Source organism: Cibotium barometz, chromosome 63, assembly GCF_041138505.1.
Source record: "Cibotium barometz isolate CiBa-2024 chromosome 63, ASM4113850v1, whole genome shotgun sequence".
NCBI lineage: Eukaryota > Viridiplantae > Streptophyta > Polypodiopsida > Cyatheales > Cibotiaceae > Cibotium > Cibotium barometz.
Genome location: NC_141108.1, coordinates 29,771,625 through 29,790,720, shown reverse-complemented (window position 1 = coordinate 29,790,720; position 19,096 = coordinate 29,771,625). Strand labels below are relative to the sequence as shown.

Below are 19,096 nucleotides of genomic sequence, written 5' to 3'. Positions count from 1 at the left end.
CAACTTTTTATGTGGAAAATGGAAGGAAGTGCTAAAGCTGATGTGCTGGGATGGTTTCCCTAGAGCTACAGGCAATTCTTTTTTCATCTTGGTGATTTGGTGGACTCATAAATTTAACCCCCCTAGCATACCTTGACATTACTCTAGCCAAAAAAATGTATAACAAAGGTCTGAGAAGACTGGCTTATTGTTGGGATTGGTCACTGGTATGGAAGGAGTTGGATCAGCTGGCAGAATTTGGATTACTACCAAGTTGGTAGGATAGATGTTGGCAAAAGTATAGAAAGAATGGGTATCCACAGCCTTTGATGAATCCCGTTGGATAAAGGACTAGATGTGGTTCAATGGAGTCAAGTTGGATAAAGGGGCAACTAAGGTCCTATACTTGGAATTGAGAAAGAGTGAAGTAAATGCAGAATATTGCAACTGAGTTTGAAAGGTAAGCTGGAATGCTAGTATTTGGAGAAAGAGGTGGGAGGCAAGTATCCCAATGAAATCCCAGGTCTTCTTATGGAGGGGTGTATGCTGGCCTTACCTCTAAGACTCAAGCTTCTACAAAGAAACTTCACTTCTGGATGCTGCCCCAAGTGTACAAGTGCTTTGGAAGATGGGAGGCATGCTTTCTGGGAATGTCCAGCTATTAGGGGGGTATGGATTTTGGGGAGATTGGGTTCTTGGAAGGGTGGTTGATATGCTAAGAGTGCAATAAATTTATTATTTAATATTATTAAATTCTAATGTTTGTGGGAGATATGGGTATCTAGGAATAATATAGTTTTTCAGAAAGAGGGGAATACTAGGATAGATGTCCTAGAGCTAATGTACAAATGTATTCATATTTGTTCGTCTATATATTATGTAAATAAGCTGAATGATGCTGATATATTTCAATTAATCCACTCTCTGCAGGCTGGGATTAGATGATGTGCTCCACTGATTATAGTAGACCCTTGTACATACTAGGTTTCCTAACTGTTGACATTATGCATGGATACTTAGGATATGATGTGAGAGCAAGGCTGCCTAAGTTTGGGCCAAGGACAAGAAGATAGTACCTAAAGGAGAAACAACCCATCTACACCTTTGTGGCTTTCATAGAGAACCCTCTGAGAACAAGACCAATTGTGAAGATAGAGATAGGTGGGAAAGTTTTGGAGAAGTTGCCTCCTAAAGGTTGCACCTCTGAAGCCATGATGATTGCGTGTATGCAATTAGGGTATCATATCTCTTCGGGTCATTCTTCTTTTGTTTGGGAAGATGATAGGTGGGATCTCATATGCAAGCTACTTAATTGCAAGTTGGAAGATCTTGGTATGGACAAGGGTCTCTCTAGCTAATGAATCTGTTGTATCTAAAAGAAGTGAACTTTTTGTAAAGGCTTTGTTAATATTATATATATTTACTTCCCAATAAAAAAAGATTACATGAAGACCGGACTGCAACTATTGAAATTTTCTAAATTGTTAATATATTGCCCACTTAAAAGGGCTTGTAAGGGAGGGTAGTTAAAAAAAAAACCTTGCCATATGGATTGGGTCACTTCAATGGCCTCAATATCTTCCATTACACCATGGATTCTATTCAATTGGTCATCACCGATTGTTTTAACAAGATCTTCATATATGCTTCTTCTACCCTTTTTCCTTTTACAATCACCCATTTTTAAATAACCTTTAAACTCATGAACAATACAAATAAGGTAAGAGAACCATTACCTTTCTTCAAATCACCCTTCCCCTTATACAATCACCCACTTTTACATAGCCTTTGCGCTCATGAACCATACAAATAATGTTAGAGAACCATTACCTCCGGGTGGTTGCAAGATCAGGGTGCCCAGTTTTATCCACTCAGGCACCCTGTAAACAGTAAAAAAACAGGCATTTGTTTACCTTTAGTGGCTAAACTCTCCTAGTAAATAAAGGAAGGAATTTCGTTTCAAGTTCTTTTGTTGGAACATCATATTCAAAGTTGGAAATATAGTTGCATAATTTGATTAAGCATTAGATAGTCAAAAGTCCTCATTTTCTTAGGTACAAAGTCAATGTATACACCCTGTCCCAAATTTGAACTGATTCCATAAAATGCTAATATCTTTTACATATAAACTCATATGAGATTCCCACTTTGTACCTTAGATCTTCACATAATATGGAGCTTAACTTGATTTTTTGAGAAAATTTTAAGATATTTGTCTATTTTCTTTAAATATTTCAAGGTCTTTAAAGTGTTATAATATACACCACTTTTTGTACCCACAATAGCTACCACTTAAAATCCTCAATCTTGTAGATCAAAAGAGTGGGTAGATACTGAGACATTAGTAGAATGTGGTGGTTAGTAAAAATTACAAATCTATTGGTTGGATTTTTAATGATCTCTTTTTCAAAATTCTTCCAGACTGTCAGAAGGCGTGTAAATATTAATAATCTAATTAGTAAAATAACATTTTTGATGTGAATCATATAAAACCTATAGGGACTAGTGTGCTCGTAATGGTGCATCTGTGGAAAAATAAATTGGATCACTCTAAGTATGAAAAGATTATTTTTAATCATTTCATCATATTTTTGATTAATTTTGATTAATTAGACTAATTTATATTAATTTAAGCTATATTGGGTTGATTTAAGGGCAAGCATATTTTCTATTATTTTCTTGATCTCATTTTAAGTACCTTGCCCCCCAAAACTTACTCTCCGAGCATTGTCCCAGTCCAGCATAAACTGGATAAAACTGGACACCCTGATCTTGCAACAACCCCTCCCTTCAAACCATACAAATAATGTTAGAGAACCATTACCTCCCTTCAAACCACAAATGCTAAATACACAATAAATTGATAAGTCCTACCACCAACCAAACACACAAACTCAATATTTCAGGGATGCATGTCATAGCTAACTCTTACAACCCCACCACCCCTTGTGGGTGAGACTCATGTGGACTATGTGTTGAAACCCCTGCTAAACTACTTGTAGCACCATAGCACCATAGGGACATGTTAAACCAAGGTAGGATCCCACACCAAGGCTAGGTGCTAAGTAACATCCTCCACCATCTTGGGAGAACTCTTCTACAAGACATATTCACACTACATCTCGTAGCACCATAGGGACATGTAGTGTTGAAACCCCTACTAAACCACTTGTATTACCATAGGGACATGTTACCAAGGTAGGATCACACAACAAGGCTAGGTGCTAACATCCTCCATCTTGGGAGTGCTCATCTACATCACATGTATTCACAGGTTTTTTTTTTTGCGAGCTTTTCATGCGAGCTTTTTAGAGTATCTAGCAAGCTTTCAAGAAAGGCCTCATGTTTTTCTTCCAAATATTTTAGTAGGATACCTCGATTCAAGAAACATTATTTAACACCATGAAGTAAACATATTTCTGCATATTGAAAAAACATGGCAATGGCAAATAGATATCTTGATCTACATAATCGAAAACCTAATAACAAGGCTTATGTTATCCAAAAAAATATTAATACTATGGTACCTTTGAAGTAAATATAATTTTTTCATATTGAAAAAACATGGCAATGGCAAGTGGATACATCTACATAATAAAAACCATAATAACAAGGCTCATTTTATCCAAAAAATTATTCAACTATAAGTGTCGCAATATCGGCTCTACATTATCCAAAAAATTGTTCAACTATAAGTGTCACAATATTAGCTGTACATTATCCAAAAGACTATGCAATCATAAGTGCCAAAAAATTATCCAAACATAAGCGTAAGTGTCATAAGAGTAGATCTTCTCTTTTCCACCAAGCATAAAAATCATAGATACGCCCCCTAGACAGGATAGAGTCACGATCCAAGAGCTATATCATGGATAGATTCGTGGACAGGAGAGAGCTTCCCTCACATTATGATTTGGTATATTGGGCTGGTGTATAAACATGTTTTCATTCTAATGAAGCCCCAAAACTCACATGAACACGTAGTAAATGTGTATGCATGCCACATAAGACTTTTTCCCTTGTATACATTTCTGAAAATTTGGGCATGTACACCAAGGTTGAGACTGTATATGCACTTCAAAAGTCTTCCTATCTAGTCCATCTTCTTCTATCTCAAATATCTCATACTTATACTGATCAATAACCTTTTAAATTAGTACTACTCGGTCCATTGGTTAATGCAGAATCTATTCTCTTTTCTACTTCTCTTGAAATGCATGTTCACCATTCATGCAAACTCCACTTCTTCCCTATCACCATCTTGTTGAATTCACTCACAACAGTCTTTGATGTAGCACTAGCAATACCTTCTCCCATGCCTTCACCTATGATGTTTCCATCCCAAAATGGTGTGACATTTCAACAGCTATGCCATTTGTAGTGGCCAACCTAAATCCAACATGGACCAATGTATTTGCCTCTTCCTCAGTCAATTTTGTACCTTTTTCAATGGGACAAATAGAAGGCAAAACTGGTATGGGTGAGATATTGTTATCTGAGGGCTAAGAGTGCACTAGCATCATTGGGGCAAAACCACATGAATTGTGGCCTCTTATCTTCTAGTCTGGGGTGATTTCTCTCTGAAAAGAAACATGGTCATGGCACACTTGTAGAACAATTACAAATGATGAGGAGTCCATGTATTGATCATTTTCTTCTGCATCCATATGACAATCCATATGACAATCTAGCTTGATAAAAAAATGATGAGGAGTCCATGTATTGATCATTTTCTTCTGCATCCATATGACAATCTAGCTTGATAAAAAATGGTGATTTTGTGTGCTCATTAACAATTACATTCAAGCTTTCTATGGTTGGCTAGAGCTTATGTTCTTTGCAAGGAACTGCTTTGAGATGATAAACTTACCCTCACTTAATGGAACTCGAATAGAACTCCTAATGGCTCTAGTGTGCACCCTAAGAACTCAAGATAAGCTTCCATAGCTTAATATGGCTGTTTGCAAGGAAGAAGTCCTAAAAGCTCTACTAGAATGCGTGAAGCAAGGTCCAGGTTTACTTAATTAGACTAGAAGATATCATCCACACATTGTTGCATGAAAAAAAAATGTAAAGATACTTATCATACATTGCCCTCATTAACTGAACATCCCCATGCACAATGTTCAATTATATTGGATAATGTTGCTATAAAAGTAGGGTACGCCTATATTTGGAATTCGATGAGGCCTTGTCCGAAAACACTCTGATAAATTTTGGGATATTTTGATGGAACATTTCTTTAACTCTTTGTAAATGCACCCTTAAATTATGATTGAACCAAAAAAGTATGTGCACCTCATGATTATTATGTATGGATTAAATGTGGACATACAAAAATTACATATATATATATATATATATATATATATATATGTACATATTTACATACAAAACTTTCATATGTGTGTGTGTGTGTAAGCAAGCTAAGATACCATCTCAAAAAGGAGACGAGCATTTGTTTTGAGTCCAAGTAGAAGAGCAATACTCTTAACCCCTTTATGTTTTTAGGATTGTTTTCCCATGTTGGTTAAAAGAATCATATAGCCAAATTGGTAGGTCTTCTTAATTATCATAGGAATTGGGGGGACCCAAGTCATTTCTTCATAGCTATTGTTGTGTAGGATCCATGCAAGGAGACATATAGGAAAATTAATCCTTACTCTCATTGATACACATATGTGAAAGGTCTCTCTAATGCAAATGATATGATCCTTTAAAAAATGAGCCACTATAGCACTTTGGTGCCTCCAAGAGAATGTGTTCCTTTGCCCCACCATGGCCGATGTTCTTGACATGCTCACCAACTATGCACATATCACCAACAGTTTGCCACTACTTTGCTGGCTCCTCTCACTTCTTTAATGAAGATGATCACCACTATCATCATCTCACCACACATCTAGCACCACCACATTAGAATCATCTACAATACCAAGCCCCTCATGGGAGTTCTCCATACTTTCAGTTTGCTAATGTAGATGCCGCTCTTGACGATGAAATTATTTTGTAAATTATTGTGTATCCCATGTATTTGGTCATAAGTGCACGCCCTTTATTTTGTAAATTATTGTGTATCCCATGTATTTGGTCATAAGTGCATGCCCTTTATTACTATATATTTTGTAACTACAAGAAGATGGCTGGGTGACGTATAATTTAAAAAAAAAGTATGGGTGACTTAGATCACAAATGTATGATGCCCAAGCAAGAATTTTGATCCTTACAATGCCAACTTTTCTACTTTAGAGTTCAAATCAAAATTCAAACAATTCACAATCTTATCCACATATGATTGAACCCTATATCTTTTCTCAATCTCACATATGTGACATGAAATTCTAAAGAAACATGCACATGCGTGCATGCCCTTGTTTGTTGTAAGCATGTGTATTGGTGTTTACATGTGCTTGTGCTTGTGCATCTATACATGTACACAATGAGATGCTATACAATTAAATTATTTTAGATCATCCCTTCTTCTAGAAAATCTAAGCAATCCAAACTTTACGTGTAATAAGGGTGTGAATGATTTATCAAAGTGGAAAAGTTGGGTCAATAAGAGTCTAGCCAACCATAAGTTTGGGACACAAGATTTAATGATCAAGCATGGCAAGGATGCCTATGGGGTCCTAGTATAGATTTTTAGTAGTGATTTGTAGATGCTTTTGTGATCAATAACTATGCCCTTGATGCAAGGGTCTTGTTTTTGCCTCTTTTCTTGATAATATAAAGAGAACCTTGAACTTGCTATCAATTATGTTGTAAGGTTTTGAAAAATGTGACTAAATAATTCCTATATCTTATTTTGTAAGGTTATGTTACTAAAATTTTTCCCATATCTATATTTAAAAAAAAACTTTTGATGGCGATCTCATGAAAGCGCATAGGGCCATGCACTTTCATGATGTCTTTGATGGTGATCCATGATGTCTTATGGTGTCTTTGATGGTGAGCCAGTATTAATTCCATTTGCTCTCTCTCTCTCTCTCTCTCTCTCTCTCTCTCTCTCTCTCTCTCTCTCTCTATGTATCTATCTATCTATCTATTCCCCCTCTTTCTGCTTTCTCACCCATGTCGTCACCTACCCCTCCTTGCCCCTCCTTACCCTTACCGTCACCTACACCTCCTTACCCTTACCGTCGCCTGCCCCGTCGTCCATAGCTCGTCAAACTCCATCCACCATTGTAGAGGTCCTCCATTAAACTTCGTCCACCAACATTATCAAACGTTGTGATGTTCACAAAAGAGGTTAGTGTGTCGGTTGTTTTTAAGCATTTTAATTTTTTGTGTGTTTTCCATACAACTGTGTTTTATGGACAAGACCATAGTGATCTCCACAAAAAAACTTTTTGTAAGACATGAGTTTGATGATTTTGTTTGTGGAGATCACTATGGTGTGATGGATTACAAGTGAATGTTTGTGGAGATCCCCAACACGGGTGCTCTCATCGGATTTGACTTGGCATGCTTTAACTTATAAGATGCTTGCATGATTGTAACCTTATGGGGGTAAGAGATCAGTTTAAACCAATGGGACTATTCTCTTCTTTAGTACCTTTAGCATGGAATCTAGTTTGGACAATGGATAACATGTTAGTAGATAATTTGGTATTTCTTTTTGCATCTTGGGTTGGCTTTTGGCTATTGTTAGTGCACTTGCACATGCTTAACTTGAAGAAGAGACTAACATATCATCATATGAACTTGTATCTAGGTGAGTATCAAAACACTCCAAGGTCTTGAGAGTGTTAGTAGGAATGATAGGTTTAAGAAGTGGAAGGTTCTTGTGAAGAATTGGGTGCATGTGCACTAGGTTAAGATGTTTGTTCTAGTGGGGGTTTAGGTGAGTTAGTAGAGTTGTGGTGGGGTGACATGGCTTTCTATTGATGGAATTGTCTGTAAAAATGATAATAATCTTCTTTGTGAGAGGATTGTAGAGATGATAACGTTTACTTTTAACACTATAACCAATAAAAATGCAGTTCACTGCCTTGTCATCAAGCTCAGTTTTGCTCATTACTATCACAATGCTAGGGAGTACGTATGGAAATTTGACATATAGTACTAGCACTCAAGAATCTTCTAATATTAAACATTTGAAACCTAGGAAGAGAATAGTTAGAAAGAGAAAGAACCCTAAACCCCATTATGATCTCAATGCTAAGGCATTTGGTCTTTGTAGGTTTCTTTCCTAGTAGAACATGCATCTCTAATAGAGAGGGATGCTTTAGCACAAACATGTAAATGCTTTTTGTTTGAGCAAAGGTTTGAGTTAGTATGAGATCCAAGCTCTCATTGTAAAATCCTCATTTTTTAAGGATTTCCAGTCATGTAAATGCTTTGGCACAAATATGTAAATGATGTTTTTTGTTTGAGTCAGTGGGTGATCCAAGCTCTCATTGTGAATTTCTCATTTTTAAAGGACTTCCAGTCATTATTTCTTGCTTCTTTTCAATATGGCCATTGGAGGGGGTGCTTATTTTGATAAGCAGGATAAATTTGATGGATCAATATATCATACATGGTCCATTAAGATGTAGATGGCACTCATTAATCAAGATATGTGGGGCATTGTTGATGGTACATCAAGTGGTAGACTCGGATCGTGAGGGGGTAACTTATACATGGTTTAGCTGACACTTAAATACACCAATTGGCTAACTCAAAGTCTTCAAATGAGGCTTGGGTTACTTAAGGGAATATTTGTTCAAGTCAATGCAGTAGCACACCTAAAGAAGGGGCATCTAATGAAGGATTGTTTTAAATAAAAGGAAGATAAAGAGAAGCTAAAGGGATTCAAGAAAGAAGCTGACGACAATGCCCACCTGGCTTCTATTGATGCCTTCTGAAGACCAATGGGTCTTCATTTGTACATACTTTTCACTTTGTGTGTTGTATGTTGTGAGTACATTTTCACTTGATGAGAGCACGCCTTGCATGGTTTTTACAAAATCAAGAGGGGGAATGCTAGATATATTGATCTATCAACCTTATTGCCTTAGTGGTATAATTTTAATGGGGGGCAATATTAATCTTTATAGGCTTTTAGCCTAAGGTACACATTTGGAGTGTAGAGGGGGCATACCCACATGGGGTGGTCCTAGGTGGCATCCTTGGGAGAGTCGTGGAGTGGTCCTAGGTGGCATCCTATTGTTAGAGACACATGTGGGAGTTAACAATACCAAACAAGTTTGTACGATTCTATGGAGAAGGTCATTTGAAGCAGGGTTGAAATTTGAAGGCTGTCCCTAACCTTAAATTTGAAGGCCATAAACTAGGTTTATGTCTAAAATTTAGACTAGTGACCTTTTGTGGTCTTCTTTTGCAACCCTATTTTCTAAGCTGCCTTCTCTAGAAGGTTTGAAAGGCTTTGATGGCCTCTCAAGCTTCAAATTTTAGCACTGCGAAGATGAAGAGTGAGAGAGCGAGAGAGAGAAAAAACTTAACTAAACGCATGTTCACTTAGATTTAATGCAACACAAGAAAAAAAGCACATTTTTGTGCCTTGTCAAAACACTCGTCGTGAATTAACTCTCGAGAAAAGGTATTTTTAAAAATTTTCCGGCGTAAAATAATGGGCACAAAGATAAAATTGAATATTTTAATAATAATAATAATAAGAGCTTTCACTTCAGCTCATCGTCTCCGGTTGCGCCACCCTCCACCGTCTGTTCGTGAGAAGATGACAGAGCACCGTTCTGAGAACTGGAGGCTTCCTGCCTTTCTTGGATCAGCTTTTCAGCTCTTGACAATGCATCCGACTTGAGCAGCAGCTCCTCTTCAAGGCTCTGCAGTTTCTTCCTGATCTCCTCTTCATCCTCCACTCTGCCCAGGATCGGGCTCACCAGCCTCCTCAGCCTGCTCGAGTGGAAATAATACTCTGGTTCTTCAACCTTCAACAGGGACTGCAAGTGGGAGAGCTTCTTCTCCATCTCCACCTTGCTCGTTCTCAGCTCCTCCAGTTCAGCTACTGCACCCTCAGCGAAAATCAGCTTCTCAATCAGGGCCACGTTCCTCTCTTGCAGCACCACATTCTCGGTTGTGAAGATCTCCATGGATGCTTCAATCATCTCCTTCTCAGACTTCATGCTCTCATATCTGCTTGTGATGCTCTCTAAGGCTAAGTTTGCTTGCTGACAGTCGTTAACCTGAAAGATTTTTTCAAATTAGTCTAGTTTATTCTCAATTTATCTATACTTACACACACACACACACACACACACACACACACACACACACACACACACACAGATGCTTACCTGCATAGACATGTACGTGCATGCACATACAAATAAATAAACAAGTAAATTCGAATATTGCACGTACATACAAATAAATAAACAAGTAAATTCGAATATGGACGAACATACACATTAATTATATGTATGTATGTATGTATATATCTTTTGTAAGGAAGGTTTTGTTTAAGGTCACCTGGACCCCAAGCTCATGGTTTTCTCTGAGAAGTTGCTCCCTCTCAAGGCCTAGATCCACCATCCTTTGCTGAAGGTTTTCCATGTTGTGGTCAGCACACTCCTTCATGGACTTCAACATTGTGATCTCTTCTTGTGCAGATTGAACCCTCTTTTGGAGGTCCTTTGTCAACTCCTTTGCATCCCCAAGCTTCTCACTTAGCATGTGTATCTCCTCTGTAAGCTCTTCTATTTTCTGCTTGAACTGTTCCATCTGAACCTGTAAATCATCAACCGTATGGCAGTTCTCCATATCGACACCGTGTAAGGTTCCTTCAAGGGCGGTAGTGGAGGCAGTTGCTTCGCTTTCTCGCCCATTGTGTCGTATTCTGGTAAGTGATTCTATCTCTGCTTGCATCTCTTCCTCTCTGTGTTGAGCATCACTTTGAGCTTGCACCATCTTTTCTTCCAAAAAGGTTACCTTAGCGATGTGTAATCTGCACTCTTCTGTCACCTCTTCCAGTTTCTGCTCAGCAGAAGACAAAGCTGATTGCAAACTATTCACATTGTTCTGAAGCTCCGTCCTGCACCTTTCTGACTCAAAGATCTCTTTGTTGAAGCCATGGACATGGTGTTCCAAAACTCTTCTAATGGACCAACATTGGTTTGCAGCCTTTTCCAATGAGGTCTCTGACACTGTGCCACCATCAGATAGCATTGCATCCATCATGTGATGAGGATCAGGCAAAGAAGCTTTGGCTGCCTCATCTGGCTGTTTACAGACAATCCCCTGCCTGTCATTTACTGGTGGACCAAGGAGATCCCCTGCCAAAGGCTGCCAAGTGGCCCTGCCAGCCTGGGGCCATATATTTGTGTAAAGAGCCTCATCACTCTGTTCATCTGTTGTTCCCTTTCCAACTGTGCTCCTGACATGTCCATCCAAGCTAGAGATCATTTCCAAAAGCTGGACCTTTTCAGCCTCCAACTCAGTGACCTTGACCTCAAGCTTTTGCCTGACCTCCGTCGTCACTAATTCTAGTGCTTTCTTAGCTTCCAGCTCACAGCTCACCATGCTACGAAGATCCTCAACTTGGTCCTGAAGATTCTGCAAGTGCTCTCTTAATGCCAAGTTTTCCTGCTGCAGGCCTTCCAGTTGCCTTTCCATCATGTACTTCTCTAGTTGCAGAATGGAAGCCTTCAATTCATAATCACCCTTGGGAGCCTCAAGTGAGTGGCCGTTGTCATTAGAGGAATCAGAAAACTGAAGCTTCAGCTCCCCAACATGCTGTGATGCATTCTCCTCTACCGCTCCAGCTCCACTGTCTGCTCCTAAATCCTCTCTGATGTGATGCCCTTGTTGGGGTTTGATAGGCGCACGGCTCCCTATCTTCAGATTATTGCTCTCAAGGTCCATCTTGATAGACTTGAGGCTATTGATTAATTGTGACCGCTCTTGAATTTTATGTTGTTGCACCCTTGCTACATATATTTCAGCAGTTTTTGTCTCAATTTCAGCTTCCAGCTCTCCAATGGTGGTGGATTTGGCTTCTTCTCCCTGCATCTTCCTCTGCTGCATCTGTGCAAGAGTTTCCTTCAATGTGACTTTCTCATCACACAGCTTAGAGTACTTCAACGATGCTTCTGAAACTAATCTCTCTTCTGCCTCATGCATTCCTGCTTGCAGTTTTTCTTCTTGTTGATAAGCATCACCATGAACGTGATCTGCATCAGCATCTAGCAAGGCTTCTTGTAACTCCTCAAGGTGGGAAAACGCAATCTGCATGTCCACAACCAAGCTCTGGAGCTTTCTCTTGGACTGTTTTAGTGAGCAAATCTCATTATTCAGCTGATCAAGCTCCTCAACCAGGTAACGCCTGGCTTGCAGTTGATGGTTGGCCTCCTTCAGAGATAGTTGCAGCTCCTTTTGCAGCTTTGCCAGCTCTTGACCCTGTCTAGAGTTTGTCTCCAACATAGAAGTGTTAAATTTATCCCTTTCACCTCTAAGTTCAAGGTATGTGATCTTATCAGTCTCCTTTCCTCTCTCCAAAGTTGCATTCTCATCAATCACATGCTGAAGCTGCACCTCTAAGTGTGCTAATTTTTCCTCATATGCTGCGTTTTTCTCTTGTAGACCACGCGTCTCTAGTTGTTCTTTATGTGCTTCTATCCCCGTGGAGCTTCTCTCCAAAGCTTGCTTTTCAAGTATACAAGAATCCAATGCCTTCTTAAGAACTGTCACCTGTTCTTCAAGCTCACTTGTAGCAGCCCTCCCTGCATGTGTGAAATCCTGCAGGGTTTTCTCGAGGTTTTCTTTCTCCGCAGCTAAACTGACAGCTTCCTTTTCAATCTCTCTTTGGGAAATCCTGAGCTTCTCAACAACCTCTGACAAGATAAACAACTTCTGCTCAAGCTCTTTTATCTGCAATGTGCTTACTCTTCTTTCCTCCAATAGCCTTCTTTCAAGCTCTTCAATCTTCATGTTACCTTCCTCTTGATTGGCTGTCACATTAATTCCCTGTGCAGATTCTAGCTGTTTGGTCATAGTGTTCGGTTGTACAAATGGTTCTGAGTCCGTACAATGTGATGTCAGGACCTCCAGGCTGCCATCATCAAGATTTTCCAAGGTTTTGGCCAGACCCTCTTCCTCCAGGGGGGCTATTTGGGCATCTTGACCTGACATTGAATCTTCTAGAGGAGCTGGTTTGATATGCTCTGTTTCCTCCTCAAATGATCTTTCTGCCAACCTGTCCTCTAAAAGTTTGCACTTCTTTTTCAGATCCTCCATCTCATCCTCTAGATCATCAATCAGCATTTTCTTCTCATTCAATTCTTCCTTGTAAGACCCTTCTATGGACTTTAGGAGAAGCTCCATCTCCGCAAGTTGAGGCAAAAGTAGGCTCTGTTCTGCTGGTGTTGAGGAGCTTGCTGCCCTTGTAGCATCAAGGAAATCAGGTTGTGCAGATGACCCCAGAAGTGCACCTATTCTTCTTTCCAGAAAAACTATAAAACTTGTCCTGTTCTCTAGTTCTGTATTTGCTGTGTTAAACCTGCAAATCAACTCAATGTTTTCTTCTGTAAGCTCCTTGCAATCCCTGTTCAGCTCTTCAATCTCTTTCCTTAGGATCTCGATGGCCTCGCAAGAATCCTCTGGTCCCTCAAGATCGATCTTTTCTGTAGATGAATGGCTTGGATTAGCTGAAAGTTTCTCCAGTAGCTCTTCTATCTTCTGATCTTTTGCACTGATTTTTAGCATACAATTGGTCTTGGTGGCAGTCAACTCCTGCTGCATCATTTCTACATTGATTTCTACTTGTTTATATTTCTCCTTTAGTTCCTTCAACTCCTCATCCTTTTCTGCAAGCTTTTTCCTAAGCTCATCATCAAGAGGCACATGCAATAACGACTGATTCATTCCATCATTCTCATGTTTTGAATCAGGTAGACAGTTCTCTTTTTTCAAGGATAATGATGCTGCTAGCTCTTTATTTGCTTCTGTCAACCTTTCAATCTCCAAGCCTTGCTGCTCTAGGGTCTCTTCAAGTTCATTCACTGCACCAAGTAGCTCTGTGTAAGATTCTTGAGTTTTTTGAAGCCGAGATGTAAGGTCATGATTTGCCTCCTTTTCAAACAAGATTTCTCCTCGAAGCACCTCAACAGCCTGCTTTGCTTCTTGTGCCTCCCACTTGGCACGGCAATGCGCCAAGTCCTTCTCTTTCAATGCAAACTTTGAAATGTTTAGTTGTGCCAGCTCTGATTTTAGACTCTCACATTCAATCTTAAGAGCAGACATCTCCATTTTTATTTCTGATCCCTTCTTAATTTCGGAGTTAAGCTGCTGTCTTAGTGTGTCTACTTCAAGGTTTAGTTTTGTAACTTGCCTCTCCCGTGCCATGGCATCTTCACGGAGCTCCTGGATGGTTACTTCAGCAGCTTCCATATCTGATCTCATGTATTCTCTTCTATCCAGTGAAGAATCTCTTTTGATAGTAATCCCTGATGTACCCCACCTTGGCATCGCCATTGGTTGAGTTCTTGTGACATATGATTTTGGATGGTATGTATCAGCTGCTGGTTTAAATCTGTGATCATTGATGGAAGAAGATTTTATGTTGTTGAATCCTCCCATATCACTGGTTGATGATCCTTGAAGATGAGGTGAGAATATTGGAGGATCGTTGGAAGACGTATAAGGCCCACCCAAAAGATTTCTATCCCCATAAGTGGCATGGGATACTGGTACCGAGGACTCTGTTATGCCTGAATCACCTTGTAGTCTCGGTAAAGCTGTAGGCTCCTGTCAAAATGAAACCACCATGTGATCAAATATCTTGACAATCCACCATCAATGTGCCGTGCCATGTCAAGGATTGTGTGTACCTTCTTTGGAACAGAAATTGGCTTGACATGTTTACTGGCTGCAGAGTAGTCACTGGCATCCATGTCAGAGTTGGGAGCATTATTGTCGGACATCGATACAGGATCCTCCTGCCCGACAAGAGCCTTCCTTCGCATGTCTAGATCTCTGCATTTCAGTGGAAGTTGTGTCTGCATTCAGAGTCATGCAATCGAAATCCATAGATGTGTTCCATGCAGGTCATGCTAAAATTCAAGATATATAACCTATTAACCTGGAATGCCAAGTACAGCACTGGATTTTCACCTGAAAAAGAAATAGTTACTACATAGTCAGGTTCCTATAGGATGTGATTAGGCATGACAAGAGACAAGGGAAACATCAAGTATAGTCCCTTACCTGCAGAGTAGTCCCAGAAACACAATTCTCCAAAGGCAAGGAGATCGTGCTAGGAGCCTTTGCATTCAAAAATTCTGTGAGGTTGATGGTAGCTTCTCCTAAGGCACCTGACTGTATGGAGCCCTGCACCACCAGTTTCTCCCCAACATATCAAGTGAAGTGCGGAGGACAGCACCAGAAGGAAACATGCATCTAATTAATACACATTTAGCATGCCCTTTCATCAGGCCCGGTAGTTTTTGGCTAGTGTCTATGAGATTAAGGCACATACATTTGAAACTATTAGCTTGGCATACTTCTCATTAAACTCCTTTGTTGTAGGATCTCTTGGGATGTTTATCAACTGTATGATGGGCTCTGCCCACTGGCAAGTTCCGTCCCGAACCTCGCCTTTCTTGGTGTTTCCGGTGACGGTACCAAACTCATCAGGTATCAGAGAGACCACCAGTCTATCCCAGACTTTACTTGGCACCTGAAGCACAGGAACATGTGGGAGGGAATGCCACATGAGGATCTGAACATCGAGAATGGGATGAGACCACAATAGAAGCTGCAGACAGGGGTCTATTATGGCTTTATGAAAGATAATTATAAACCATAGTATATGTGTGAAAATCTATTGTGAACCATAGTGTAAAGAGGTGAAGAAAATTGGTCTACTGTCTACAAGATCTTGGCCTGAGGCTCAGCTTCCAACTTGAAGGTATCCCCTTGGGGGTAGTCGTTGTATACCCTAGTTATATGTAGGGTTTTCATACCTGGCTGGCATGGAAATGGAGCTTGAATTCAAAAGTTTGATGATCAATGGCATGGGCTCCTGCTGCATTGCGCCCTCTCCGATCGTAAGGAAGTGTAGCCTGCATATTGTTTCTGTTGCGTCCTGCAGGGAAAACAAGGTGTCATTGAAGAGAGTCTCAGAGTGGGAGGAGCTCCACGCCTGTGATTTCTTCATGTCTAATCATAAATGAGCTTCTCTACAGCTGAAGAGGTTTTCTCATAATTTCCTGCAGCTGTCTGCGAAAACGAAGGCCTCTAAGCTGGCTTTGCTTTCCGCAAAAAGGCAAAAGCTAAAGTTGTGATGTTTCCATTGCGTTTGGGCGGTGATAGAAATGAGGCATCTCAGCGGATTCACCGAAGGCCACGAGGCTCAGCGTCTCCATGCATAATTCGTTTTTTAAATCCCCCTACTTATATATTTTGTGCCATTTTGTCATGTCCTTTACATACGGAGTGGAAATTGGGAAAATAGCTTATATATAACTATTGTTTAAAAAAAAAGAAAAGAAAAAGAAAAGGTGTGGAGAATCTTATGGTCGTACTTGTTTCAATAGGGGTTGTGATGGTGGTGTTCTCTTCTCATTACGTTTGGGTGGTGATGAAAATGAGGCATCTCAGTGGATTCACCTAGGCCACGAGGTTCAGCTTCTCCATGCATAATTCATTTTTTTTCTCCTTGAAACAATACATATATATTTTGTGGTCCAAGCATGATATTCAATCCTTTTTATCTTGTTTGCATATTTTCAATCATGTCCACGTGGAAGCTTTCAGTAGTCATAATGTGATGTCGACCTTGAGCCACTTGCTTAGAATAAGCATCCCTGCTCTCTCAGATTAAACCATGGCAACTTTATAGCAAGTGATTGAAAATTCTTTTTGATATTTTAGTATGGCCTCGCTTGCAAGCTTGAAAAGCCTAGTTTTGTACTTGTTTCAATAAGGCCCCAAGCTGAGTTTTTTCAAGTCTGATAGCCAATTTCTCCTAGTTAGCCAAGGAGTTTTCTGTCACATTGTCGGACACGGGAAGAAAGATTGCACTAAGTTTCAAGCTAAAAAGTCTACTAAGGCATCCAATGTTAGCCCATGGTCAGGAAGGTTGAGGACAGATACAGGTACACATGTATCACTTAGAGGGAAGGAAAAGGTAGATCAATCTTTTGTGCCTGATCTGTCAGCATGTCACTCGTATGTGGATGGTGACTCTAGTGGCTCTGTGTAGAGTCTTGATGAGGAGCTTGGCATTCCATCTATGGTTACTCCTAGTGTAAGGAGAACAAGGGATGTTTTGAGGACACTTGGCAGTGATCCAGGTGTATGTAGGTCTATGAGGGTTACGTACCTTGTTGACAGGTTGAGATATGATGGGTATACAGCTCATCATTATGCTTACATGGTTAAAGAAATACAGGAATTGGAGCCCACTTGTTTTGAGCAGACACTTGGAAATAAGAAATGGGAAGATGTCATGAATGAGGAGATGGCAACATTGGATAAAAATGCAACATGGGAGTTAGTGCCTTTGCTTAAGGAAAAGAAGGCAGTTATATGTAAGTGGGTGTATAAAGTCCAGCATAACGCTGATGGTTTAGTGAGCACGTATAAGGCAAGATTGGTGGCCAAAGGCTATGCGCAGACTTATGGCATTGACTATGAAGAGACATTCAGCCTGCTGGTTGCAAGAATGGAAACCGTGAGAGCTGTCATTGGTATGGTTGTAGCAAAGGGTTGGTCTTTACATCGGATGGATGTAAAGAATGCCTTCTTGCGTGGTAATTTGCAAGAAGAAGTTTACATGATGTAGCCACTAGGTTATGAAAGTAATGCACACCTAGATTTTGTGTGCAGGTTATGCAAAGCCTTGTATGGCTTGAAGTAGGCACCTAGAGCATGGTCAAACAAGATTGGGGAGTATCTTGTTACCATTGGATTTCGGATATCCAATGCACATTTTTTAATTTATGTGAAAAAGACAGATAGAGGGATCATGCTATTAGTCATCTATGTGGATGACTTGATTATCACTAGTGATAGTGATGTTGACATACAGGATGTCATGAAGCTTTTGAAGTAAAAGTTTGAGATGAAGGATTTGGGTGAGCTGCGATATTTTTTGGGCATAGAGGTGGTGAGACCATCTCATGGAATTTTGTTATTGCAGAGGTAATATGGCTTGGACATGTTGTCCAAGTATGGTATGATAGGCTGTAAGCCTATCTCAGTGCCATTGGAGTAGAACACAAAGCTTTCCACGGATACAGGTGAGATTTTGGAGGACCCCACTACATACAGGCGCATAGTGTGGGTAGCTTGATCTACGTGACCATTACTAGGCCAAACTTGAGTTATGTTGTTGGACTTGTGAGTCAGTTTATGCAGGCCCCTAGGAAGCCACACTTGGATGCGGTTAAATAGATTCTTAGGTACAGAAAGTCCACAGTAGATTATGCACTTTTCTATGAGACTGGTATAGAGATACATCTATATAGGTACACAAATGCTGATTGGGTTGGTAGTGTTGCAGACAGGAGATCTACCAGTGGATTTATGTTCTCTTTTGGGAGTGCTTCTGTGAGTTGGAGCAGTAAAAAGCAACCAACAATTGCCTTTTCGAGTATAGAGGCAGGATACAAGGATGCTGCTATGGTTGGCAGCTTGTGAGGTAGCTTGGTTTCAGAAGCTACTTGGTGATATGGGTGAGCCCGTGGGTGGATAGGGAAGTTGTCATTTACTGTGACAACATGAGTAGCATAGAGTTGGCTAGTAACCCAGTATACCATGCTAGAATGAAGCACATTGAGGTGCACTGTCACTTTGTGAGGGAGAAGGTTCTAGCAGGTGATGTAGATCTGGTATATGTCAGCACAGAGGATCAGGTGGTTGACATCTTCACAAAGGTATTGGGCACAGAGAAGCTCCACAGGGTTTAGGAGCTTACTTGGAGTGCAATGTGTGGATTTGAGCTCGAGGAAGAGTGTTGAGATATTGAGCTCAACTAGTGCTACGGGCGGACATTGATGACTAGAGTGGGTGACAGCTTCCGCACTTATGTCACTAGCATGGTTGGTGAGATTATGGTTGATATATCGCCAGTGGGGATGACAGGCTGTGTAACTTTGGAGTACTAGAGTTATGGCATAGTATAGTGCCAGCTCATATAGTTGGGTTCACA

At 40.2% G+C, this 19,096-nt stretch overlaps 1 protein-coding gene across 1 annotated transcript; it reads right to left on the bottom strand.

Moving 5' to 3' along the window:
- Positions 1–9,608: 9,608 nt before the first annotated feature.
- Positions 9,609–16,192, bottom strand: LOC147603926 (uncharacterized). The gene is made up of 7 exons (XM_086796343.1): positions 15,906–16,192; positions 15,419–15,619; positions 15,148–15,270; positions 15,023–15,054; positions 14,772–14,916; positions 10,417–14,688; positions 9,609–10,130 (listed from the first exon to the last, which is right to left on the bottom strand). Exons 1-7 carry the CDS (start codon positions 16,008–16,010, stop codon positions 9,609–9,611), a joined length of 5,400 nt encoding a protein of 1,799 aa, XP_086652469.1. The 5' UTR covers positions 16,011–16,192.
- Between the last annotated feature and the right edge of the window lie 2,904 nt (positions 16,193–19,096).

Excerpts from the sequence above, each read along its gene's own strand:
- LOC147603926 (XM_086796343.1), bottom strand. The coding sequence starts at position 16,010 with ATGCAGGCTACACTTCCTTACGATCGGAGAGGGCGCAATGCAGCAGGA. Across the intron at positions 15,620-15,905 it reads TCCATTTCCATGCCAGCCAG|GTGCCAAGTAAAGTCTGGGA; the intron begins GTATGAAAACCC and ends CCTGTGCTTCAG. Across the intron at positions 15,271-15,418 it reads CCAAGCTAATAGTTTCAAAT|GGCTCCATACAGTCAGGTGC; the intron begins GTATGTGCCTTA and ends CTGGTGGTGCAG.